Raw genomic sequence first — 23,648 nt, 5'->3', positions numbered from 1 at the left:
CACACACACACACACACTACTTTTCAAATTTTGGGTTCATTAAGTTATAATAGTATAGTATATAATAATAAGAAATGTATCTTTAGCACCAAATCAACATTTCATAAAATGTTATGATTTCTGAAGGATCACATGACTGAAGACTGGAGTAATGGCTGCTGAAAATTAAGCTTTGCCATTACAGGAATAAATAGCATTTTTAAGATATATAATAGAAATCGAAAACAGTTATTTTAAATTGTTATATTATCATGAGTGTGTCATATGTGTGCTATGAGAACGTGTGTGTTTTACCTGAGTTGGACAGGCTGCACGTATTCTCTGCGAAATCTCTGAAGCTCGGCCGCCATTGGTTGCTCTCCATTCCAAAGTGCCTCTCGGTCTGCTTCTGATGGCTCTGGCTCTGGAATCTCAATCCTGAAGCATGGGGAAACAATTAAAACTAAATCACATGCATATACTATACATCCTAACATGAAAGGGAAACACAAAAAGAAACAGCAGACGATGTTAACTTTACAAACCAATACGTGAAAAGGCAACAAACTCCCAGATGGACATGCCAACATTTTAGAGTGATGGCAGAGCTGTGAATAATTTAACAGAATTCCCCTCTTCTCATTGACTCAACATGTGTGAGACACAAGTGTATGTGTGCTTTACCTTTCAATCAGTAGTGTGAGCAGGTCTTGTGGTTTACAGAAAGAACGGTACGTAGTCAGAAATGTACGCACGAAATTTGGGTCTGTGTGGAAAAGAAGAACAGTACTTATAATAAAAGGCACCCAAGGACACACACAAATGAACACACTGGTAGGCAAAAGTTTGGAGACCTTTGACTGAATTTCTTTCTTAAAAACCTTTTGATCTAAAGGAGTGTTTTATTCTGTACCTGCATACATGTGGTACGTCAGTCTCTCAATAAGCTTGACTACTGTCCCGGCCTTAATAATAGGGATTCCAGTCTTGCGCTGCGCTCCCTCCTCGAATACAATGTTCTCCTCAGAATCCTGTAAGGCAAACCGGTAGACATCCGGTGACGGCAGCCTCAGCGGTTGTGCTTGCTCCTCGTGGTGCAGGACTGTGTCCAGCATGCGGTCCAGAGTGGGCCGGTACTGCAGCGTGACCAGCGCGGCCATCCATGCACTCTTCTCTTCCGCTGAACGTGCGCTGAACACGGCACCGCTTTCCTCGCGGCCCACCAGCTCAAATGCGTGCCGAAACTCTGGTGAATCCTCACGATCTACAATGCGATACTTGCGTAAAACAAACTTCTCTTTCAGACGAAACTCCGCCCCACTGCCTGCGCCCGGCAACCTAGAGCTCTGGTTGGCTTTGCAGCTTATCATGAGGCCGTCGAACAGGAAGTTGTGCCGTTCGTGCTTGGCTCCGGCCCGTAGGAGCGCCCCCTCCATGATGAACTGGCTGCAGCACTGGCCGATATCTCTGCCCTCCCAGCCATCAATACTCCTCTGGATGTCATTCATACGCTTTATCGCTGCCTGCTTGCTGCGAGATGCACGACTATATAACCGATACAGCGGCTCCCTAAAAAAGAAAGTCACAAAAAAGAAAGATGAAAATGGGATTTGGTACAGACACATGGTTGTGCAAGCCCTGGTGTTTGTGTTACCCTTGTTTGCGCCGTGGTTGGTGCTTAGCATATATGCGTTCAATGCTGCATTGTAGGTTGATCAGTGCAGTTTGAGCCTGTTTTAAACACTCTCTGTCATCTTGGTCTTCGCTGCACTCCTGCAATTGCTACAGAGACAATGATACACAAACCTTAAATAACACATTACACAGCTGTAGGTTACTGACTGAGTGTGAAGTGTGCTTAGTACTCACCTGTAACAGTTCAAAGTAGTGCATGCAGTGGTAAACGGGAACCATCATCAACTGAGGAAGCACATACTGCACTGCCTCCTTAAAACCCTCTGCAATTGACTGAAACACACAGAAACACACCACAGGAGAGAGAACATCTGAGCTCATGCCTGCAGAGATGAAGGCTTTGATTCCAATGCCCGCCCTCTCCCTGTCCCCACAAGTCTCTTTTTAGATTGGATTATTTGCCTTCAAAATGTGGTACATATGATTTCCAAGTTCGACTAATGAAAGAACAGGTCTTAATTAGCAAAACTCTAAAAGCAGCGTTTTAAATTTGTCACTTCTAAGAGGCACTGTACTGGATAAAAGTGAAGCAAACATGAAACTGATCCATACAACACTAACCTACATAAACAATATCTCTACAAAAATAATTCACAATTCTCTACAATAATAAAGTAGTTTGAAACAAAAAAATAAAAAATAAAAGACAATCCTCAGTGTCTGAAGATATTGTCTTTTTTTTTTTTTAAACAGGTTGACATTTTTTAGGTATGCAGGTATTTATCAATTATCAGTGTTGTTATTGGTAACAAAAACTAAAACAAATATCATATGAAAAACTATTAAAACATATAACTGAAAATCAGAAATGTTGCCTTGGCAACTTACTGGAATAAAATAAGTTTTAGTACTAAAATTACAAAAAAAAAAGCACAAAACAATATTACTAAAACTTTAAACCTAAAATTGAAAATATGACAGTAAAGCTAATTCAAATATTAATAAATACTTAAAAAGCATATAAATAATACTAAAATGACACTACCAGTTATCAACCAGTATTATTTACTTTAATTTACTGGTATCTGTTAAAATTGGATATTTAATTGTGTATGTTTCTTTCCACATATTTTTTTCCCCATTTAGTTTATCATTGCCGTAACAATATGTTATTAATTTAATAACACTGTTAAATGTAATCTTTAGCAAATCTCAAAATGAATATCCATTTTTCATACTGTGCATTATAATGTTGTGCCACATAAATTTAAAGTGAAGCATTAACTGTTTTTATTTTGAATTTATTTATTTATTATTTGAATTTTAATATTGCCAATTTATTGGTTACGTGCCATAGAAAAAAGTTAAAAAGCATATAAATAATACTAAAATGACACTACCAGTTATCAACCAGTATTATTTACTTTAATTTACTGGTATCTGTTAAAATTGGATATTTAATTGTGTATGTTTCTTTCCACATATTTTTTTCCCCATTTAGTTTATCATTGCCGTAACAATATGTTATTAATTTAATAACACTGTTAAATGTAATCTTTAGCAAATCTCAAAATGAATATCCATTTTTCATACTGTGCATTATAATGTTGTGCCACATAAATTTAAAGTGAAGCATTAACTGTTTTTATTTTGAATTTATTTAGACAAAATGGTAGAATTTTAATATTGCCAATTTATTGGTTACGTGCCATAGAAAAAAGATGAACCAATCAGAGGCCAGTGTTGGTGCTGACCTGGAAGTACAGAGCAACCGTAGGGCGGGACATCAGAGTGTTGAAATGTTGACAGAATTCTTTAGAGAGGATGTCCTGAGAGAGTGTCTCATAGGGATCAAACGCCTGCTCCTGTACACAACAGATATACACACAAACGTTTCTAACAGCGCAGTAAGGTACATCATATGATGGTATTTCTCATTTTTGGACTCTCATGAGTGTTTATGAGTTTCTGTACCTCAGCGAGGTCTTCGAAACAGCTGCCCACAAGGGGGTGTGGACTACCGTCGGCTGTCATTTCTACAGCATCCTCAATAAGACCCAACAGCTTAACTGTTAACTCGTGAACCTCTAGAATATTACTGAATGCCAGCTCCACATCCTACACACATAGTGGAGAGAGAGAAAACTGAGAATAAATGATGATAAAAAGAATGCAAACAGCTTATCCCTGCCAGTATGAATATTTACATCAGTTCACATGTTCTGATTGGTCAGAAGAACGCACCTGAGTGGAGAAGTGTTTGCTACTGGACGTAAAGGCTTGGCGGAATACTTTGATGATAAGATCGAGCTCCCGCAGATACTGACGTTCCTCAGCGATCTCTAGACGCACAAGGTCATCATATGTGAGCACACCAGAGGAAGACACCTCCTCTACACTCTGAGACAACAGCCCCATCTCCTCTTCCTGATCGAACATATCCATTAAAACCTGAAGGCACACACACAAAAGCAATACTGTTAATACATTAAAATAATAAATTTCAACTATTCACTATCATTTTTGTAGTTAATCTTTATTGGTCTAGGTATTCAGACCTACTAATTCAGAAAAAAGCTTTTATGACTATTTCTTTAGTGTAATGGAGTAGAGTAGCTTTGCATAAAATAATAATATTTGAAAATAACAGCAACAAGAACAAAAATAAAATAACAGATCCCTGTAGACCATAATGATGAGCATCACAAAACTTTAGATCACTTGGTTTTAAGATAACAATATTATGGTATCACAGTAAAATAAATTAAATAAATAAAAAATGAAATAAGAAACATTACATTTGAATGAATATAAACAACATTTCTCAGAACTTAACATGTATTTTAAATTAGATTTTTTTGTAAATCTTTGCATCATCTTGAGCTAGATTTATCACTGACCCTAGGGCCAGCGACAACATATTTTGCAGGTTTCAGATATGATGAACTCAAATTAAATTTAGTGTAACAGAGACTTATAATACAACCCTCTACATTGCGAGTAAATCACTCGCATATGTGACTAAATCTTCACTCTGGGTGACTAAATGATGTCTAATATTAGCCAATGGCTAATAAATTCTCAGATTTTACTCACCAGTGCGCGAGTTGGAGGCTAAGTATAAGTTTAGCACAGATATATTTTCACTCGCCGAACACTGACTGAGCGCTTCAGAGTCTCACTCCATCAAGCGATCTGTGCTATTTTTCATTTCATCTCAATGGATGTGCAGCGCACCTGTATTTGACGTACTGTAAACTCTAGTGTAAAGGCGCACGACTCGTCGTTGCTTTGTCTCACAAACACGCAAAGAGAGCGAGAGTCTTACATAACATGCAGAATTGACGCGCTACATGTAAACGATATTCTTTGCTGTATTTTCCTGTCTAAATAACGGAGTTCCTTTGGAATTCTTCAGCTTTAAAGAACTGCCGGGTTCTCTGGTAGTGGGCAGAACTAATGCGCAAACGACAATCTCATTGGCTGGCGCTCACTTATTATCGTCCCGGTTTTGATTTCAGCAAATCAGTTCGAGTGGTGGGCAGAACTAATGCTCAAACGACAATCTCATTGGCTGGCGCTCACTTATTATCGTCCCGGTTTTGATTTCAGCAAATCAGTTCGAGTGAACGCACACAACCTGATTAATATTCATGAATCCATCAGCTCATTAATCCTAGTGCATTTTTATATCATTCTTATTAGTAGAATTCTAAGTATTACTATTATTATTATTATTATTATCTTATTAGTATTAGTGTTAGTTTTTCCCCATTTTTTTTACTGAAATATTGAATAACCAAAAAAGCAGCACCACCAGTCCTAAGTTCAGTTAAAATCACTAACATGCATTCATACAAGATTTTAATTCTAATTACTAAATTTCTATCATTAAATAATACTTGATTATCATATATAATGCTTGACTGACTGATGTTAAGAATGTACTTTCAGATATTTAAAAAGCTGTGCCATCATTTTACAAACATTATATATAATTTTTCAGTTTACTCGCCAAACTGATATACTATATATGCATGTGTGTGTGTTTATATATATTTAAACACATACATGCATATAGTATATCAGTCTGGCAAGTAAACTAAAATAAATTTACATGGCGATGGCGATTCAATTGCCAAGGTGTCCATGGAGGGTTGTAATGACTTAATTGCCGTTTCTTAATTAATTGTCCATCTTTTAATTTAATTTAATTTAATTTAGAATTTAATTAGTGATTAAAAATGTCTCCATGTTTCAGACATTAAAAATAAACAGTTGCATTAATTGTCTTATGTCATCGCTAAATTTAATTTCTTCAGTAATTTCACTCGTAACATCCTTTCAAGAAACAACAACTATTTATATAGACATGATGAATCAGTAACTTTTTAAAAACATACACACACACACATTTCTGACCTTGTCAGCACACATGGAGACAGTGATGTCTTGCTGGCTGATCTCGTAATGTCGAATGTTGCTCACGTAGTTTCCAGCCAGCTTGAGGATGTCGGCTGAGATGTACTCCAGCACAGCAACAATATACAGACACACATGATAGTCGATCTTATAACCCAGCACCTCCTACACACACAAAACCAGCCATGTGTTACTCTGTGTGCTAGCTAGCAGTTTGTGAATGTTGAGTATGTGTTTGAGGGTTTCGCACCTTCAGTAGTGGATGTATCTTATCGACTGGCAGCAGCAGTGGGTTCCTTCGCTTGCGCTTCTCTATCGCAGCCTGAGCGTCTCCCATGGCCCATTTATCGATGGGATTCGGGAACGTCTTCTGGACACGATCCTGTGATTACACATCAAGTCAAAGGTGACAAAGCTGATCAGTCACACGTACTTCCTGATTGTATGCATGTATTTGTGTCTAACTGTCAGGTACTATTCAAGGTCATGGGGATCTCATGATTTTACTATGTTCATAAAAACATATGATTCAAACGGCGCTGATAGCCTTGTGGGCAGCACGCCAACATACAGCGCTGTTGCGCTACAGGCGTCCTGAGTTCGAATCCCAGCTTGAGGATATTTCCTGATACCACCCCCCTCTCTCCCACTTCACTTCTTGTCAAGTCTAAACTGTCTTATCATAAAGTCAAAAAAAAAAAATATATATATTAATGTTTCATAAAAATGATGACATGTCTGCATCAGTGCAAAAACATCTTTAAATGATGTAATATTTAAGTTAAAAACAAGAGACTGAAAATAAAATTGTGACCTGTCCTGGCAAAATGAGTCACAATGAGCAAATTTTCAAAAATGAGTTATTCTTACATTCTCCATTAAAAGACCTTCAAAATGTTGTATGATGTGTTGGAATCTGACGAAAAATGACTGATCTACACCTGTTTGAAGTTGATGGAGTCGGCAAAGTAAATTTAGAGAAAAACTGATTTAAAGTTTTCTGAAGGTTCCAAAGCAAAATCACCTAGCAACCTCCACTTCTTTTCTTAATAATCACTACTAGATTAATAATCACAATATAGCTATTTTTAATTTATGTTTGTTATTATAAATAAGGACAGATGCAAAAAAACAAACAAATATAAGACAGAAACATGTGTATAGTGTATTACTTTTTTCATTTGACATCTAAACATAAGCATTCAAGTAAGAAAAATAAAGTAAAATGTAAAAATCACTTAAGTGTGCTCATTACAAATAAAATTGATTATTAAAATTACAAAAGCAGTTCAATCAAGAGCAGAAAGTGATTCCCTCTTTTTTATTATTGTTTGATTAACATTAATGCAACAGACAGCCTATATTAAAGGGTTAGTTCACCGCAAAATGAAAATTATGCTGTAAAGAAGAATGTCGGAGGATTTCGATATAAGCCAAGAGGAGACTTGTTTTCCTTTGCTAAAGTAAGGAAACTTTGCTTCTTTTGATCCTGTAAACAAACGTTGGTTTTCACGAAATGCACAGGCGCATGCGCAGCGCTGACCCCATACGTCATTCCCCCGGAACTGCTTCCATGTAGGACTGTTGGCGCAAGCTAGATTAAAGTGATTATTATGTTTTGAATATGGATATTTTTCTTACAAAAACGCATCGATTCGCTACAGGAGGCCTTTGTTCACCCCCGGAGCTGTGTGAGACACTTTTTTTTGTGGAAGGGTGCTTTTTATTTCACGTCTTTTGAACCGAAGGAATGCAACACCCGCTGAGTACAACGATAGAGCTTGAAAGATCAAAGACAATTTTTAATATAACTCCGACTGGATTCGTCTGAAAGAAGAAAGTCATATACACCTAGGATGCTTCGAGGGTGAGTAAAACACAGCATAATTTTCATTTTGCGGTGAACTAACCCTTTAAGACATAGTGTAATCCACGGATCTAATATAATGTTAGCCACCCGATATTTTTCCCCAAACGTTCACTTAAGATATAACAGATTATGTTTGCGTGAATACTTAAAATATATTTAGCCTACTGTAAATCTGTGTATATGTGTATCGGGATCGCGTGCAGTCGGAAGCGCCTTTATGTACACACTTCAGATAACAGTCAGCGTGAGAAGCGAGCGGAGAAAAGGTACTCCTCTCAGAAAACGTACAAATAAAGATACTTTTAGATGTTTAATTGCTATTTGGAGCATTGGGATTGCTAGACGAGGGCTTAATGAACTCATTTTTGTGAAAACCTCAAATTTGACATTTTTCACTTATTTTTTGCATGTAGCTCAAAATTATCCCGTGCGCATTCCGACTAATTTTGCCAGCACAGGTCAGAATTAAAACTCGAAGATTTTGAATGGATGAGCCTCATTTGAAGACATACATCAGGCACCTCAATTGAAAATTATGCAAATTGCACGCTTTAGTCTTAATTGTTTAGGACACGTACCACTCGATATTTTTTACATTGCTCCAAGTATCTTTATCACTGCCACTGTAAATAACGTAAAGCAGTCATCCCCACCAATAGCACCATCTGTATAGCACAATTGCTGCCAGTTGACACATTTCTCCTTATAGTACACTATATAGTAAACCATAACACCGCCTATCACTGATATGTCTGTATGTGTACCTCGACATCAGCTATTGTTCTGGGCTGTGTAACACACAGCTTGTTCAGGAGCTGTAGTATGAGTGCCTCAATGTGCTGGAGCGCATCTTCTTTAGCCGACAGGTTTGGATGCACTTGTAACTGCACCTGCACATATAAAAACAGAACAAAGTTATAACTTCCTTCTAACACTGAACCACAGATGCATTTGAATGGTATCACCAAGACAAGTGCACATAAAAAAAAAACGATAAAAATAAATAGTTATAAAAAAAAAACTGGTCTCTGATCACAGCTCTCTCACACATTTATAGATAGACACACTATTACAAAGGCAGCATGACATCATCTGACATACACACACTGATATGCAGACACGCACACACCTTCTCAGCTCTCAGTTTGGTGGACAAATGAAACAAAAAAAATAACAATTTCCTATTTTATCCCCCTCCCACCTTACTGGGCTGTGTCCTGAAATAGGAATATAGTCTGTTCAGGTAGTGTGGCAAAACCAGTTAGAGAAAAAGTGTCAGAGAGAGAGTGCAAACAGTAGCAGTCTAAAATAAAAATTAGCATTTGTGTTATGATGGGTGAAAGGTTAAAGCACAGGTTTAAACACAGATTTAATCCACTTCTGCAGTCAAACTGTGAAATACTGCTTGACAACACAAAGCAAATGCATGCAAGCACATACACACACACACAAATACACAGATGAGAGATGGCGTGTGCTCTCTGCTCTAGTGTCTGGTTACATGCCGTCCTCCATTAGGCACTGAGAGCTACTCTACTGGGACCCCACAACACACATACACACACACGCAGATACAAACATACACTCTACCCCTCTGTCTTCTCCAGGGATGGGGGGATGATAGTAGCAGACAGAAAAGTATTGATGTGGAGAATGGGAGAGCAGGCAGAGAAAATGAGAGATGTGAGCGATAGTGAGTGTACGTCCAGAGTGAAAAACATCCAGGATGATATTTAAAAGCGATGTTTTGTATATTTACATCTTGACGCTGTAGGTTTGAATAATATAACTTACATGGAACAGAGCATCGACTAATAGATAATTCTGTTATTATTTATTCACCCTCATATCGTTCCAAACCTTTATGACTTTCTTCTGCAGAACACATTATTTGGAAGAATGTTGGTAACCAGTTTTGGTTACTATTGACTTCCATTGTAAAATAACCAGACAGAGATTTCTCAAAGTATCTTATTTTATGCTTCACAGAAGAAAGGCATACAGGTTTGGAATGACATGTGGGTGAGTAAATTACTGAGTAAATTAATTTTCATTTTTTTGTTGAACTTTCCCTTCAAGTAATGATCTGTGAATATGTTGTTTATAATTCAAGTTCTTTATTTGCCTCAGTTTCAGTGTGTCACTCACTTCACGTTTATTTCTAAGGGATTGTTTGGTTGGAAGCAAAAATCATTTTCAGCATCAGATCAGATGCAGCCTAAATCTTTCTTTCTCTCACAACCAAAAACATTCACACACACCATCTGCTCCCACGGTCCCCTGATGGTACTGAGATATTTTGCTTGCAGTAGTGAGAAGAACAAAACAGAAGGGAGATCTGGAATACATTTTTCATTTATTCTGGTAGGGAATCCCTGCAATCCCTCAATCTTAAATAAAACAACAAAAAAAATAAATTAGTGTGTATGCACACATATACATACATATATATATATATATATATATATACACACACATACATACATACACACATAGTGTAATTTTTTTTTTTTTTTAAAGGACTAAGTTAACATTGCATGATAGTTAAACATTGGACTCATTGGTCAAAGGTAAAGCTCATCAAAAAGTAAAAACCAACCAACTGAACTCTCCAGACTAGACACTAGACAGGACATGTCGTGTCAAAGTGTCAACTATGAAACCGTGCTTGTATGGCGTTTAGGCCATGATATAATTCAAGAAACATTATTTGCATCTTGCACAGCCGCATCCTTCAGGAACACCTCAAAGCAGACACTACGCACAGCTGTGCAAATCATCATACGAGAGAACTCTAGATTTCAGTTCTGCAGAGATAGTTTTTAAAACTCACTCATTACGCTTGAGATTCAATATAAACATAACGAGAAGTGTGAATGGCGGACCGAACAGGGTCAGTACCTTTCGCAGCGCCTGCACGAACAGGCCTCGCCATCTCGCGCTGTTCTCCTCGCTGGAGCCGAAGTCGTGCTGCATGCCTGCGGCCGCCGCCCGCGCTGCTCCGCATCGGCCCCGAGCGCTCCCAACTCCGGGAACAACCACCCAGGTTTAGCCGCTCTCACGGCGCGCACGCACACTCAAAACAAACTCAAACTCTACCACATTTACGGGCCAGCAAGGCTTTCCGACACGTGAAACACCTCATTCTGTGGGGAAAAACTGTTTGTAAATCAAATTAAGTAGTTTTAAAGAGTGTAAAAGTGTCTGGGTCTCTGTCCTGACAGCCGTTGGAGTGTCGCGGTCGTCGTGCGTTAATTAGCCGCTAACATAACGTTACACCGAAATTAGCCGCACATGCTAGTCGGGCAGTTCGCCCAAACAGGACAGCCGATGTCATGTCTTTTACAGAGGGGGAAATGTTAAAAGCAAGCGTTGAGTGTCGTCAGGCTGGTGTTCGTCTGGCGGTGTTGTGCATGCGGTTAACGGCAGCACATCTGGCGGAGCAGCGCGGCGGCTCTGCGGCCTCGAGACTCTTCATGAAGCGCGGGAGCAGGAGTTTCTCCAGCGCGACACTGTCATGTTGTTGGAGTTCGTCTGCTGGACATATTCCAGTCACAAAAGCGACGCCTGAATCCGCTGTAATCCGACGAAAATTCGGTGTGTAATGTCTTTGTTTTTGTTGTTGGCAACGTCCCGATTCAACTCCGATGTGGTGCACTCGTGTCCATGACGGTGTAATCACAGCTGCTCAGTGCTCACTGCGCGCGCTTCCCGCATCTGCGCAGGCCGGAGGGAGGGAACCAGCGAATGAGTGCAGCAACATAGCACATACATGCGACGTCTTATTTTGGCAACAATAAACACACATACACTCAAGCGTATATTCCAAAAGTATTTAAACAATTAAACTATTGTATTTGACTTTCAGTAAACGGCACTGATTAATCTTAAATAAGTTTAAATAGAAGTTTAAATAGACCGTAGCGCCTTGCCATTTGTACTTCCAAATATTATTTTTCACGATTATTTCAGTTACTATAAATCTAGAAAGCCCCGACATTTCCAGCAACCCACTACCATCGTGTGGTCAAGAGCGGAATGGTCACGTAAAATCATGTAAACACTTTTTATTATGGGTAAACTTGAGCAAATTATGTTCTAGAAAGGGGGTTCTCAACCAGGAAACCTCCAAAGGGGCCTTAAGATTTATTTAGATTTTTTTGAAATTGAGATTTAGATATTATCTGAAAGCTGAATATATAGGGTTTCCATTGATTTATGGTTAGTTAGGATAGGATAATATTTGGCCGAGATACAACTATTTGAAAATCTGGAATCTGAGGGAGCAAAAAAATCTAAATATTGAGAAAATCGCCTTTAAAGCTGTCCAAATTAAGTTCTTAGCAATGCATATTACTAATCAAAAATACAACTGTAAAAATAATGTACATTCATTGGTTAAAGACAATAGGATCCCTAAAGAACATTCAGCTTCTATAACTTCTGGAATCCTGGAAATTTAATTTACAAATACAAGGAGAATCAGACCTTCAAATATTGTTATAGACAATGGTTCTACAATGAACAAATCAGAAGAGCTGTTTTTAAATAACTTCCTTCAGACATTAGAGGTCAGATATAATTTGAAGACCCATCAACTAAAAGAATTTGTCATTCAGATATGGAGTGAATGCATTCTCTTAAGAGGCAACTACATTTGTACATTATTTTAAGGCAGTTACTTTTAAGACTTTTTCCTCACAAATCATCAGATTTACAAAGATATAACAAGAGTTACCCAACATTTCCTAAAATCTGCATCATTTTCAGAAGATGCATTAGAAAAGAGCACCAGAAATCTCTTTACATCATTACTGTTCCGCACTAGTATAAAAGTAAAACTTCTTCTATAATTATTCTTTTATCCTCTGAATTGAAGTATAAGAGTGAGAGTGTAATCAAGGTTATGGCAGCGTCATCTGAGGTATGTCTACAGTTGAAATCTTTTCTCCAGTTCATCAGCGATCATCTCAGCGATGGCCAGGGAGGAGCTCGCAGCGGGTGACGGGGCATTGCGTACATGCAGAATCCGGCTGCCCAGCTCTCCCTTCCCACCGTCAAACACAAAATCATCCACCAGGTTTCCTTCAGCATCCAAAGCCTGTGCACGCACACCAGACGGCCCCCTGCACAAACCAACATGCTCAAACTTTTACAAGCAGGACAACTGTGATAATAAATGAGAATATGTATGACTTTTATAATCTTTCTCAATAGAGTGTTTGTGTGTCTGTACCTGAGGACATCACTGGGGCTCAGTTCAGGTATGAACTTCTGCAGGTTCTTTACCTGAGCACTGGTAAACACACCTCTATATATTTCTCCCATTCCATACACAATATTCTTCATTACCAGCTTCTGCAGACCCCTACATACACACACATGAGGAAGGGGCCTTGTTTTTAATTCCATGAGCTGTCTAGTATGAACAAACCTATGTATTTAAAGAAATATTCTGGGTTCAGTAAGTCCATGTCCATCATTAGTGTCTCACTGTAACAGATAATTCACCTAGAAAACTGGGTGCAATTCATTTTGATAGTAATCAACATTATGTCACAAGTGTTGTTAATTGAGCTAAACTGAACCTTGAATATTCCTTTAAGTGCACTCTATGTATGAGAATGTGTCAATATGAGTGTACACTACTGTTGAAATGTTTGGGGTGGGTAATATTTTTTTATTGTTATTTTATTTTATTTTATTTTATTTTAAGTATCTTATGCTCATGCATTTACTTGAGCAAAAATACAGTAAAAATAGTAATATTGTGAAATAGTATTACAATTTAAAATAACTGATTTCTATTTTAATATATTTTAAAATGTAATTGTGACCCTGGACCACATAACCAGTCATAAGTAGCACGGGTATATTTGCAACAATAGCCAACAATACATTGTATGGGTCAAAATTATAGATTTTTTTTTAATGCCAAAAGTTCTTAGCAATGCATATTACTAATCAAAAATTATGTTTTGATATATTTACAATAGGAAATTTACGAAATATCTTCATGGAACATGATCTATACTTAATATCCTAATGATTTTTGGCATAAAAGAAAAATCGATAATTTTGACCCATACAATGTACAATTGGCTATTGCTACAAATATACCCCAGCGACTTAAGACTGGTTTTGTGGTCCAGCATCACATTTTAAATATGACAAGCATTAAAATAAACTAAAAAAAAATATTTACAAAAATCAAGATATTTCACCTCCTCAACAACTGTACAATCTCAACGTCTCTGAACAACCAGGTGTGATTTCAAGACCTGGAAAAGTTATGTAAATGAACAAAACATTAAAGAGAAATGTAAATTAATAAAATATTAAAATATAATAAAATGTTACAATAATATAAAGATAAAAAATATTAACGGGCCTTTCTATAAAGAGCACATATTTTTATAGTTATGTCAAGGTCTAAAATATTATATGTAGAAATTTTAAGCACAAAAACACACACATATACATATATATATATATATATTTAATATATTTTAAAATGTAATTGTGACCCTGGACCACATAACCAGTCATAAGTAGCACGGGTATATTTGCAACAATAGCCAACAATACATTGTATGGGTCAAAATTATAGATTTTTTTTTAATGCCAAAAATCATTAGGATATTAAGTAAAGATCATGTTCCATGAAGATATTTTGTACATTTTCTACCTAAGTATATCAAAACAAAATTTTTGATTAGTAATGTGCATTGCTAAGAACTTAATTTGGACAACTTTTTTTTTTGCACCCTCAGATTCCAGATTTTCAAATAGTTGTATCTTGGCCAAATATTGTCCTTTCCTAACAAACCGTACATCAATGGAAAGTTTATTTATTCTAGTTTTCAGATGGTGTAGAAATCACAGTGTATTCCTGTGATGGCAAAGCTAAATTTTCAGCATCATTACTCCAGTCTTCAGTGTCACATTATCTTTCAAAAATCAGTCTAATATCCTGATCTAATGCTTTTAATTTTAGTATTATTATAAGCAATGTTGAAAACAGCTGCAGCTTAATATTTTTGTTTTTAATTCATTGATGAATAGAAAGTTCAAAAGAACAGCATTTCTTTGACATTGAAATCTTTTGTAAATGTTTTTACTGTCGCTTCTGATCAATTTAAATTGATAATTTCTTTAAAAAATATATTACTGACCCCAAACTTTTGACGTTCTATATGCAAAAGTGTATTTCACTGTACCTGTAGGAGACCGCATTAATGAAGTCTTGTGTGTCGAAGTCAAAGAGTTTATACCCCTCTCGTTTAAAAGCCAACACAGCGTTTGGGCCAAGCCAGACGCTACCGTCCATACGAGGAGTGAAATGGAATCCAAGAAACGGGAACCGTGGGTTTGGCACCTCAGCACACAAACAGAGTCCTTAAACACACGTTCTCATATATCTGTGTATTATGTGTTTGTGTGGGGTGTTTCTACTCACAGGGTAGATGTTGCCCCTGATCAGGTAGTTTTTCTCTGGCTTAAGCACCAGGTAATCTCCTCTGAAGGGAACGATACGGGGCTCTGAACTACAGCCAGATATCTCAGACAGCCGATCAGAGTAAAGGCCTCCACACGTCAACACAAACCGACACCTCACCTCCTTCCCCTGCACACAAACACAGCCATACTAAGAAAGACACCAACCCAAAAGATCATAAAAACACCATTCACACAAATCAGTTTCTCACCTGTGAGCTTTTGATGATAATGGGATATTTCAGACCTAAACAGACATAAAGGGATGAACACAGTAATATTAACGGAAAAAAAAGAAGGTCTGAGACATTGAGCTAGTCACGTGACTCACCTTCAGCACTCCCAGCTGCGCTTTCTGCCGCCACCTTAATGTCAGATGCTTCAAAGTCAGTTATCACAGTGCCACCTGCTTCCTGGAAGTCCTTACCGTAGGTCAGAGCTACTAACTGCCAGTCAACAATCCCTGTGTTTGGAGAGTCTAATGCCATGATGCCCTGTGTATAAACAAAAAAATACCATACGTTATTTCATGTACAGTCCATTCTCTGACTGACTGATCCATATTCTACACAAAAATGGCACAGGTTGGCTGAAATCAGCCGTTTCCAGCAGATCTGATTGGCTGGAAGTATGCAACTTCCGGGGCTTTAAGGGAAACAACTGAAATTCTGCTTTATTTGCTAATATAATCTGTGAAACTATTTGTTTTTATTCATCTTGGACAAACAGAAATTCTAATGACTAAAAGTCACACTATAGTGTGTTATTGTAGTATTATATATATTTAAAAATATTATCTATAAACAAAACAAACAGTGATTAGTTACATTTCTTGACATTTGGATGGTCTCTGTCTAAATGGGATTTAAAAAATATTTTTAAAGTAATGTGGGATTGTTATTTTAATGTTCCTTTTTGCTGCAATTTTTTATATATTTTGTTATAAATGCCAATAAATAAAGTATTAAAAAGGAACAATACTTTTAAGTAAGGACATATTAAGCAAGGATGCAATAAACTGAACAGAAGTGACATTTCTTATGTTGCAAAAAGTTTATATTTCAAATAAATGCTGTTCTTTTGAACTTTTGAAGTGTTTTCAATATTTATGATAATAAGAAATGTTTCTTGAGCACCAAATCATCATATTAGAATGACTTCTGAAGGATCATGTAACACTGAAGAAGACTGGAGTACTGAATGACTGCTGAAAATTCAGCTTCGCAATCACAGGAATAAATTACATTTTTAAAATATATTAAAATAGAAAACTGCTGGTTTAAATTGTAAAAATATTTCACAATATTACAATTTTTCCTGTATTTCAATAAAATAAATGCTGCAATTTGACGTCGTCTTCTTTCAAAAACATCAAAAAATCTTTCCAACCCCAAACTTTCGAATGGTAGTGTATGTGAGGGCCAGCTTCAACATAGACCATCGTAACCACTGAGCTTATACAAAATATAAATGCATATATGATAGTCATAAATTAGTTAATATTTCAGTGTTTGAAACAGCAGGCCTAAGGTCACCTGAATCAGGTAAATGACAGCCTGATGACAGCACTTTAGCAATCTGCTGGTTATTGATCAAACCAATGGATTATGATCCCTATCTTTCATTAACACACAAACACGTGTCACTCACCCTGCAGTACGGCTCTTTCTCTCGGATGGCCTTGGCGTCAATCAGACGGAGATCTTGTACATTGTTCACCTGACCGCGTTGATATAGAGCTTTCAGACGGGGGATCTCCTCTCTCTCCACTGCTACGATAAGCTGAAGTCACACACACACACTGGATACTACAGGAACAAATCTCTTTGGTATCTGTGGTTTTATGGGGGCCTATGCTCATTCTCACCTTGCCACATTTCTTATAAGGCACACCTTTCTTCTGGCAGTACTGATATGTTAGCATGGCTCCCCGAACACAAAGCTGGGCCTTCAGAGAGCCTGGTGTGTAGTATATCCCAGAGTGGATCACACCACTGTTATGACCTGTCTGATGGAGAGCTGCGGGAAGGAATACACAAAATAAATGAATATGAAATCAGGGCAGATATGAAGAAGTATCTAGAACAAACACGCACTTACAAAGCTCCTTTTCTTTCTCCAGCAGAGTAAAGGTGAGGTTTGGGTGCCTGAGGATCAGCTCTCTGGCAGAGGCCAGTCCAACAATCCCTCCACCAATAACAGCAACATCAAATGAGCTACACAATATAATGGGATAATATTAGTAATCCGATATTGTATATTTAACTGTGCATGATCATCTTTTCTATTTATACATTTTGATTACCCTTTTGGCCAGCTATCTAGTGCGTTGTGATTGGCCGAATACCTCAAGCGTGTGACGGAAAAAAACAATAAAGAGACAAAACCAATAAAACCCATTACAATCGAGGCATTTGTAGCATCCAGTGGGGACATAATTACTGATTATAATGACTTATACTGTCTTTTTACGCGTTGCGTTGCATCGCGCCACGTAAACATAAAACCATGTCTGCATTTGTGATCAGAGAAATGACAAACAACTAGCACTGCTCTACACTTCTCAAAACTCGCGTTTGAATAGTCAGTGGCAAATCCTTTGAATATGAAAACGTACTTACAAAAATGTACTTACAGGCTGTGGGTCAGCATTATTTGTCAGAACACTGGAGGCTACTCTCCCAGGATCAGGAAACAGTCCTCGTCCTCCGTAAAATGCATTGCACACATCTGAATATTTGGTTTGGACTGTTCCGGAACAGTGTTGTAAATACAACTTAACCACTGATGTCTAGTTGTGTCCTCTTTTGGAAGGCCAAACAAAGTAGTTTCGCTTTCACAACGAAATACACAGCGTCTTCACGACATGGCGGCGGCAACAATACTACAGCGAGAATTAAAGTTACGCCTTCTTTCTTTGCGTGAACATTTGGGCGGTGTTATGCAAATCTTCCCACACAGTGACATAGACATGTGGGGGCGTGTTTAAACGAGGCGTTTTAGGAGGGCGTGGACGAGTCTTAACTTTTATAAAGAATATCTCTTTGGGTTTGAGACTTTAGTCTTTGCAACTTTAGGGATCTTATCTATTCACGAACAGCTTGTAACACTCCAAAGAGAAAGGAAAACTTGAAATCGCATCATATGACCCCTTTAATATTACTGTAAAAAAAGAAAAGAAAACTGCATGATAAATATCTATTTTTTCATATAATTTATTATAATGCTGTGATGCCTAAATTCATTTGTAACATTTAAGATGTCTGATTTTAGTTTGTAGTGTTTTATTTTTAATTTATTTAGACAAAAAATAATAATATCAGCCATTTACCAGTTATTGTCCGTAACTTTAAAGAAGTGAACAGCTTCAACCTTTTTGACTTTCCTTCATCTATGGAACAGCCCGAACATTTTGTGAAATATCTCTGCCTTTTTTCTCCATACAATGGACGCCAATGGTAACCAAAGCTGTTGGTTACCAACATTCTTCAAAATATCTTCTTTTACGTTCCACACAAGAAAGAGGGTAATACAAGTTTGGAACGACATGGGGGTGAATAAATAGTGACAGAATGTTCATTTTTGGTAACTTTTTACTTTAATATCGGTGCATCCTTAACTGATGTCATTGAATGCATTCTGACTACAGTATCACTCTGCAATAACAATAATAATACTAAGTCATACTACAGCCGAGGTCATTTTAATAGTGGAGCACTACAGTCAGAACACTTTGTGTCACTGTGAGTACTCTGTACTAGTGTTTCAATGACTCTGTAGTGCTGTTGTTATTCTCACCCGCTGTGGTGTGCAGCTCTGCACGTTGCATACTTTGATCCCCGTGTCAATAAGCGTGCGCACACAGATCCGGTACCGAAAGTTCGTATCATTATTCCACAAATTACGTTTTCACTTTTCCTAACAGACTTATTATAACCGTGTAATCATAGTGCTAGTGACCCGGTACGGTTTATTCTCGAGTAAAGGAATCTTCTCTCTGTTAGGACGCTGATTCTTTCCTTTGTAACCCCGCCCCTGACGCACACTCACTGACCAATGGGAGCGCGAGACGTGATGACGTAACAGGTGAAAGATCAGCGAGGGCGCATGGAGGACAGAGGATGTAAATAACAGACACTCCGCGCATATACAGAACAGCAACGACCTGAACCGAAGGGTCAGTTTTGTAGGATTTACATTATTTGATTGTAACAGTTCTGTATATGGTATGAACCGATTGTCTGGTAGCTTTACTACATTTAGATGTTTGATAAGTGAATACGTTGTCCTCCATATTCAATGACACGACCATCAGCGTACACAGATCATTCTGCTCGATCTGCTGTTAGAAAGTGTAATTGAACAGTGCGTCTTCATACTTTGATATCTCATCTCTTTATCTCTCCATATTTCATCCATAGACATGAGATTGTTCACCTGGTCAGCGCGGAGGATTTTATCCGCACACAAGCAGGCGTCAGGGGGCAGTCGTGAGTTCTGGGGGTGGCTCAATGCTGTTTTCAACAAGTAATTTTTGGATATTTTTTAAAACAACAGTTATGTAACTAGTTTAATATTTTTCTAATGTCATAATTTATTTCCTTTCCCAACCCACAGCAGACTGTAAAGCACCTGAGGCCAATCACAACAAACACAATGTTGAGTGTGAGAGCCATAAATATCTATAAAGGGACTAATCAATGTCTAGAGTAATTAGTCCCTAGAATGACTAATCCATAGAGTGAGGAATCCCTATGGAGACTAATCTAAGCCTGCTAATTCACAACAACAGCTCTTATTTAGAGTCTGAACTCAACACCAACTTGATAACATAATAGCATCTAGTGAATGTTTTATGTGCATCATTTCTTTTTAGTTTCTGCAGTTCACTTGAACAGTCCTGAAGTGTGGCAAATTTATTTTAAAAGTTCCATGTAGAACAATGCTGTACAAAATAGTTAATAGTGGTCAACAAATGTGTCTTTCAACACGCCAAAAATCTGTGTTGCTCCTGGCTGCTATAATATTGAAATATATATTTAGTACAGTTCAGTCACAAAAAAATAAGATATACAGTGCAAAAAGTTCAAAAGTGAGATTTTATTTATGTTTATTTAAAAAAAAAAATACTGGTATTAAGTTGATCAAAAATTACATATTTATAATGTTGTCATGTTATGTAATGTTATAATGTTAATTTATAATGTTATAAATAGTTTTCAATTTCGAATAAATGCTGTTGATTTTACCTTTTTTATTCTTCGAATAATCCTGACAAAAATGTTTCATTTTCAACAAACATTAAGCAGCACACCTGTATTCAACATTGATAATAATAAGAATTGTTTCTTGAGCAGTAAATCATCATATTAGAATGATTTCTGAAGGATCATGTCACACTAAAGACTGGAGTAATGGCTGCTGAAATGTATTCAGGTCACAGGAAAACGATTACATTTTGAAATATATTAAAATAGAAGAGTTAATCTTAAACTGTAATAATATTTCACAATATTACTGTTTTTCCTGTATCTTTGATCAAATAAATGCAGCATTGGTGAGCATAAAAGACTTCTTAAAAAAACATTTAAAAAAATGTATCGACCCCAAACGTTTGAACGGTAGTTTATTCAAAACTGAAAATGTGCACAATCCATCAAAAATGGCTAAAAAGCAGATGATTAATTGGTCTGTCACTGGTTTTAGATGGCATGTCACTGCTTGAAATGTCACGTCAGCTTTCCAGATGCAGTGATCCGTAATTGTTGTGTTCTTTGATCAATATAGAGTTGATTATGAGCGTATTAAAGCAGTGGGTCCTGATCGAGCCGCTGCCGAATGGCTCCTGAGATGTGGTGCAAAAGTCCGGTTCCGTGGTTTCGACCGCTGGCAGCACGACTACAACGGACTCCCGACTGGGCCGCTGGGCCGCTACCGGATAGAAGCTATTGATGCCACAGAGTCCTGCATCATGTATCGTGGTTTTGATCATCTGGGTAAGTGATCGATTAAACTCATAAACACTCTTCTCACTGCCCTGACCCTGTTACCTTTATGTAGCAGAATTATCTTTTAACCTTTAGCATTGTGACATTACCTATACAAATTTAATGAAATCATCAGTGAATGGAGAAGGTCAAGCACCTGCTTCAACTCTAAGATCTCTTACTCCATTTGCTTCAGCAAAACAGTCTTGCATTATTTATTAAATTAGACCCCAGAGAGGGAAAGTTTGTGAGGACGCTACCATGTGTGTGTGACACTGAGACACTGTCTGTGTGTCACAGGTGAGGATGAGAGGTTCAGTTGTGGGGAAAAAGTGACGTAAAGCTAAGGGGTGTTTTACACAGACAGATACAGTGCAGTCCTCTTTCTTTTTCACTCACATAGTCTTTTCACAAATCCAGTTTTACTATACAGTACACTACAGTTTACATTTCTACTCTTACTGTACTCAATATGACAACACCAGCCAAACCATAACTTGCTTGTTTCACCTAGTAATATGCTGACCAACTGATTATATCAGAGCTTGGCAATTTTGCATTGTATTCAGGATTTCTGTGGATGCAGAAGACAGCAATGATAATAAATCAAAATATTCAGTAAAACACAATGGCATTGACACTTAATGTAATTTAATATGTAATTATAATTTAATTTAATATGTATGAAATTCTGCTACATAAAATAACTGATTGAAAGTGCTAAAAAAAAAGTATCAGTTTCCACAAAAATATTAATCAGCACAACTGATGAATTTAATGCATGCATCCCTGCTTAATAAATGAAAATATACTGACCTCAAATGTATTTTTACACACACACACACACACACACACACACATATATATATATATATATATATATATATATATAATTTTAATTTTTTCAAAAAAGGTTAAGAAAGGTTGCTGACCACTTGGATTATATTATTATTTACCAAAGGCATCTAAAGAATTGTTGGTACTAACACACCTTTGTTTTTGTGTTTAGAGGGTCTTGAGCATGTAGAGGAAATCAGGTTCAATAAGTGTATTTATATAGAAGACACCTGTCTGGAGCGTTTGAGTCAAATAAAGACACTGCAGGACAGTTTAAAGAACATGACGATGGTTTCCTGTGGCAACGTGACAGATAAAGGAATCATCACTCTTCATCACCTCAGGTATGACAACAGCATCTTTTATTTCAGTTTAGCTCTCATTATTGCCCATAATTTTGTGTGTATGCCACATGGGCATGGTAATTGGATGATGTTGATCATCTCAAATGACCAAATATTGGTGAATCAGCCAGGGTTGCTTTTCCCAGAAGCAGTGTGAGCTTAAAGGAATAGTTAATCCAAAAATGAAAATTTCCTGAAAAAGTACTCACCTTCAGGCCATCCAAGATGTAGTTGAGTTTTTCTAAATCAGAACAGATTTGTAGAAATGTAGCATTTCATCGCTTGCTCACCAAAGGATCCTCTGCAGTGTATGGGTGCCGTCAGAATGAGAGTCCAAAACAGCTGATAAAAACATCACAATAATCCAGCAATTAACAAATTGTCTGTAAATAAATCTTGTGAAGCAAAAATCTGCATGTATTGTGATGTTTTTTATCAGTTATTTGGACTGCTGACGGCCCCCATTCACTACAGAGGATCCATTGGTGAGCAAGTGATGTAATGCTAAATTTCTCCAAATCTGTTCCAGTGAAGAAAAATTTTTTTTTACTCTAAGTTGATCATAGAGACCACTGCTGCCAAAGGTTTTAATGATCTACTTTTGAGAAGCGCAGCCCTGGCTGATATATTGGTTTGTCACTAGAGTAAAATCAGTGGCTTCTGCTATTGAAACCATAAGTGTGTGTGTGTATTAGGAAACTGGAGTGGCTGCTTCTCAGTGATCTGCCTGGTGTAAAAGATAAAGATCAGACTGTGGACAGACTCCAGACTGCACTTCCCAGACTCACCATAGAACTGGACCTTGCTTAGCCAATCACAGCGCTCCTCAGAGCGCATTTGGAAAACCACAACTTTCACAGCTTTATGACCAGGCCAGACAAGCCCTCTGGCTGATGTCCATGACTGCTGTGGCAACAGTATCCAAGCAACTGAGCATCCCAAGGATGGATGCAGAGAGCTCCTTTGCCTTAGAGGCCAGTCAACAACACCGAATTAGCTTTGATCCAACAAAATGGAATTTTGTCAGACCACCCCGGGCAGTTGAACAATGTTATATTGCCATTATCAATAAATCTT

The 23,648-nt window shown here is 37.4% G+C and overlaps 3 protein-coding genes across 4 annotated transcripts in view; 1 reads left to right on the top strand and 2 right to left on the bottom strand.

Moving 5' to 3' along the window:
* Window positions 1–11,633, bottom strand: part of LOC107654947 (son of sevenless homolog 2-like) — a 20,658-nt gene extending 9,025 nt beyond the window's left edge. The window contains exons 1-12 of one of the 2 annotated variants that reach the window (XM_016442286.1): window positions 10,808–11,633; window positions 8,671–8,796; window positions 6,287–6,418; window positions 6,037–6,201; window positions 3,859–4,065; window positions 3,589–3,732; window positions 3,369–3,479; window positions 1,849–1,947; window positions 1,634–1,761; window positions 893–1,548; window positions 664–745; window positions 295–417 (exon numbers count right to left, since the gene is read on the bottom strand). In XM_016442286.1, coding sequence (XP_016297772.1) covers window positions 295–417; window positions 664–745; window positions 893–1,548; window positions 1,634–1,761; window positions 1,849–1,947; window positions 3,369–3,479; window positions 3,589–3,732; window positions 3,859–4,065; window positions 6,037–6,201; window positions 6,287–6,418; window positions 8,671–8,796; window positions 10,808–10,882 — 2,048 coding nt within the window. In that variant the 5' untranslated portion in view covers window positions 10,883–11,633. The remainder of the gene's footprint in view (window positions 1–294; window positions 418–663; window positions 746–892; window positions 1,549–1,633; window positions 1,762–1,848; window positions 1,948–3,368; window positions 3,480–3,588; window positions 3,733–3,858; window positions 4,066–6,036; window positions 6,202–6,286; window positions 6,419–8,670; window positions 8,797–10,807) is intronic. The other variant, XM_016442285.1, reaches the window with a different exon arrangement.
* Window positions 11,634–12,322: 689 nt separating this feature from the next.
* Window positions 12,323–19,447, bottom strand: LOC107654945 (L-2-hydroxyglutarate dehydrogenase, mitochondrial-like). The gene is made up of 10 exons (XM_016442283.1): window positions 19,202–19,447; window positions 17,504–17,619; window positions 17,271–17,422; window positions 17,054–17,185; window positions 15,735–15,897; window positions 15,616–15,650; window positions 15,366–15,533; window positions 15,127–15,284; window positions 13,143–13,274; window positions 12,323–13,032 (listed from the first exon to the last, which is right to left on the bottom strand). Exons 1-10 carry the CDS (start codon window positions 19,291–19,293, stop codon window positions 12,837–12,839), a joined length of 1,344 nt encoding a protein of 447 aa, XP_016297769.1. The 5' UTR covers window positions 19,294–19,447; the 3' UTR covers window positions 12,323–12,836.
* Window positions 19,448–19,485: 38 nt separating this feature from the next.
* Window positions 19,486–23,648, top strand: LOC107654946 (ATP synthase subunit s, mitochondrial-like). The gene is made up of 5 exons (XM_016442284.1): window positions 19,486–19,580; window positions 19,825–19,930; window positions 21,191–21,399; window positions 22,400–22,571; window positions 23,267–23,648. Exons 2-5 carry the CDS (start codon window positions 19,827–19,829, stop codon window positions 23,379–23,381), a joined length of 600 nt encoding a protein of 199 aa, XP_016297770.1. The 5' UTR covers window positions 19,486–19,580; window positions 19,825–19,826; the 3' UTR covers window positions 23,382–23,648.

Source organism: Sinocyclocheilus anshuiensis, unplaced genomic scaffold (genome assembly GCF_001515605.1).
Source record: "Sinocyclocheilus anshuiensis isolate Anshui unplaced genomic scaffold, SAMN03320099.WGS_v1.1 scaffold487, whole genome shotgun sequence".
NCBI classification, from domain to species: Eukaryota; Metazoa; Chordata; class Actinopteri; order Cypriniformes; family Cyprinidae; genus Sinocyclocheilus; species Sinocyclocheilus anshuiensis.
This window is presented reverse-complemented; position numbering and strand designations above follow the sequence as displayed.